Source organism: Galeopterus variegatus, unplaced genomic scaffold, assembly GCF_000696425.1.
Source record: "Galeopterus variegatus unplaced genomic scaffold, G_variegatus-3.0.2 Scaffold15355, whole genome shotgun sequence".
NCBI classification, from domain to species: domain Eukaryota; kingdom Metazoa; phylum Chordata; class Mammalia; order Dermoptera; family Cynocephalidae; genus Galeopterus; species Galeopterus variegatus.
This window is the reverse complement of record NW_007741466.1, coordinates 5172-8118: the sequence shown is the minus strand read 5'-3', so window position 1 is coordinate 8118 and position 2947 is coordinate 5172. Positions and strand designations below refer to the sequence as shown.

The following is a 2947-nucleotide window of genomic DNA, read 5'->3' as shown; positions in this document are numbered from 1 at the left end:
ATTTGGACCCACATCCTGCATGAGTGAGGGTTTAAATTACATAAACTCAGAGGTTCTGAAGTGATGGCAATCCAAAAGTATGAGGGTGTGTTGAGATCACTTGATTGATTCTCCTCATTTTACCAGTAAGAGAATCAAAGTCCAAAGGGGACAAGCAGGTTGTCTGTGTGCTTCATGCTTTCGTACAGCAGACTTCCTCTGGCCTCTCTGCTGCCATCTTCCCACTCCGCTCGTCCATCTTTCACCCAGATGCTAAAGGCTTTCAGAAATTTCTTAATTAAAACTTTGTGTTACCATTACACAGTGTAATACTTTACATTTTGGGAGACATTTCAACTACGTGTCCTTAAAGATTTTGGAACCACAATGTAACTAATCTGTTAGTGTACTTTTGTAATCATTTGGCTATTTCTGATATACTGCTTCTCCATCGAGGCTTTGGGTTAGGTGCAAAGAGATGCTGCAATCAGACATATGCAAGTACACAGAGGCTGCAATAATAAATCTTAGATTTATGCATTAATAATATATCCTGCAGTTCTATTATAATGTTTTTTTTTTTTTTCAAAAATGCTATGTCTTTCTTACAGTGCATACATGAACATGACTATTACTGAATGGTCAGCTCCAGTTGTGTGGTACGGAACTTACAATGAGTCAGTCTTGGAACATTATTATGAAAATCATAAAATTACTGTGGGGTTGACTGTGTTTGCTGTGGGAAGGTAGGTAATGATGTCAAATGTCCTTTACATTCAGGCTTTTTGTTGTAGAAAATGGGACGTAATCTACTAAAGCACCTCATAATTTCACCTAATGATTATACTCTCTGTAGGCCAGTGCTTGCCATAATTCTAATCATCGTCAGCCACTTGGTTCACTCAAAAAACATCCCAACCCCTCAGTTTCCTTTCTATTACCTGATTTTACAATTCTTTCCCAATATTAACTTAATTTCCTGGGTTTATTGCCAATCACTTTAAATACCGTCTGTTCCTTCATAGGTTTGTGCTTCTTTTATAGCCATTTTTCATTGTCTTTACACTGGATCAAACCAATAATTTGTCCCCTCCTGTGCTTTCCCCAAGTCATAAAGTTCTTTCAGATAAACTTTCTTAACTGTGCTTATTGACCCCTCACAGGAACACTGGTTTAATACACAACAAAACAACGTAACTGCAATTATCTGTAGTAGAATTCTTACATGCTACATTTTCTGACCACCAATCATAATGCAAAAAATTAAAAGAGTACCTAAAATTATCTAGTAATTTAAAAATAAGAGCCAATTTCTTCATAGTTTCTGATCAAAGAGAAAATTTTTTAAAAATTAAGATAGATTCCTTAAAAAAATTACAATGAAATATTTCCATTTAGAGATGGATGAATACTACAATTGCATTGATCACCTCTCTTCTGAAACCCTGTGAAAACAACAAATATGGATTAAAAAGAAGAAAGCTTTAAATTCAATGAAACCAGGAAATATTCCAAATCGAACACTTAACTTTGAAGATTATTTGCCAAATGTAAAATTTGGACCAAATATGTAGAAGACATCAAATTGGGTGTCTACATCTACCAACCTCATAGTGTGCACTTGAATGTTCAAAATAGGTTGAACGACCCTGAAAAAGTCCAACTGACCATCCCTTATCTAGAGTGTTAAGATCTAGGAGTATAAGTAACGCATAACAGTATCCATTTAGGTTACCATTCCACACTGGTGCTGTTGCTGAGCAAAGACAAATCTATTTGTAGCATTTATCTTTGATCGAGGTCAGCTGATTTTTCAATAACATCACGTTTTAGCAGTGCCACTCTTTTTCCTTCACACAGCCTCTTTTCTAATGTATGCATTTAGTGCTATAACAACCATATATAGAACATTGCACCAACAATACACATTCTTCTCAAGCGCACATGGAACGTTTTCCACGGTAAACCATATTTTACACTACACCTCAATAAATTTTTAAAAACTGAAATTAAATCAAGTTTCTTCTATGACCACAATGGAATAAAATAAAAATCAATTACAGGAGAAAATTGGGGAATTCACACATATGTGGAAATTAAACAATACCCTCAACCATCCAACAGTCAAAGAAGAAATCACAAGGAAAATTAGAAAACACTTTGAGATGAATGAACAAAAACACAACATATCAAAATTTATGGCATGTAGCAAAAGCAGTACTCACAGGGAAATTTATAGCTGTAAATGTCTACATTTTAAAAGAATAAAGGTCTTATATTATCAATGACCTAACTTTCTACTTTAAGGAACTAGATTAAGAAGAGCAAGGTAAACCTAAAGCAAGCAGAAAAAAGGAAGCAATAAAGATTGGAGTGGAGATAAAATAAAGAATTTTTAAAAATAAGATCATTAAAACCAAAAATTTGTTCTTTGAATAAGATCAGCAAAATTGACAAAACTTTTGGAAAAAAAAAAAGCAATTGAGGGACATTCTACTAAATACCTGATAAGGACTCTTCAAAACTGTCAGGGACATAAACAACGGGGAGAGAAACTGACACAGATTGGAGGAGACTAAGGAAATGTGCTGGTTAAATGCAACGTGTGTCCTGGATTGGATCATGGAAAATAAAAAGGCCACTTGGGGGAAAACTTGGTGAAATCAAAAAAATAACTGCAGTTAATAGTATTTTACCTCTCATAATTTCCTACTTTTGACAAATGTACAATGATTACATAAGATATTAATGCTAGGGGAAGTCGTATGAAGTGTATATGGGAGCTCTCTATCACGTATTTGTGGCTTTTCTATAAATTTAATATCATTTCATAGTAGAAAGTTTTCTTAAATTGAAAAAAATAAATTTGCCTGATGTCATGTCATCCATAAAAATTAATTCAAATAGATTAAAATAGAGTTAAATGTAACAGATAAAACAATAAAGCTACTAGAAGAATACATAGAAA

At 33.7% G+C, this 2947-nt stretch overlaps 1 protein-coding gene across 1 annotated transcript in view; it reads left to right on the top strand.

Annotated features, from left to right (window-relative positions):
* The window catches only part of LOC103582240 (N-acetyllactosaminide alpha-1,3-galactosyltransferase-like), a 10034-nt gene that overhangs the window by 4475 nt on the left and 2612 nt on the right, over positions 1-2947 (top strand). Inside the window, 1 exon segment of the mRNA XM_008563890.1 lies at positions 593-725. Within this exon segment, the coding sequence (XP_008562112.1) occupies positions 593-725 (133 nt within the window).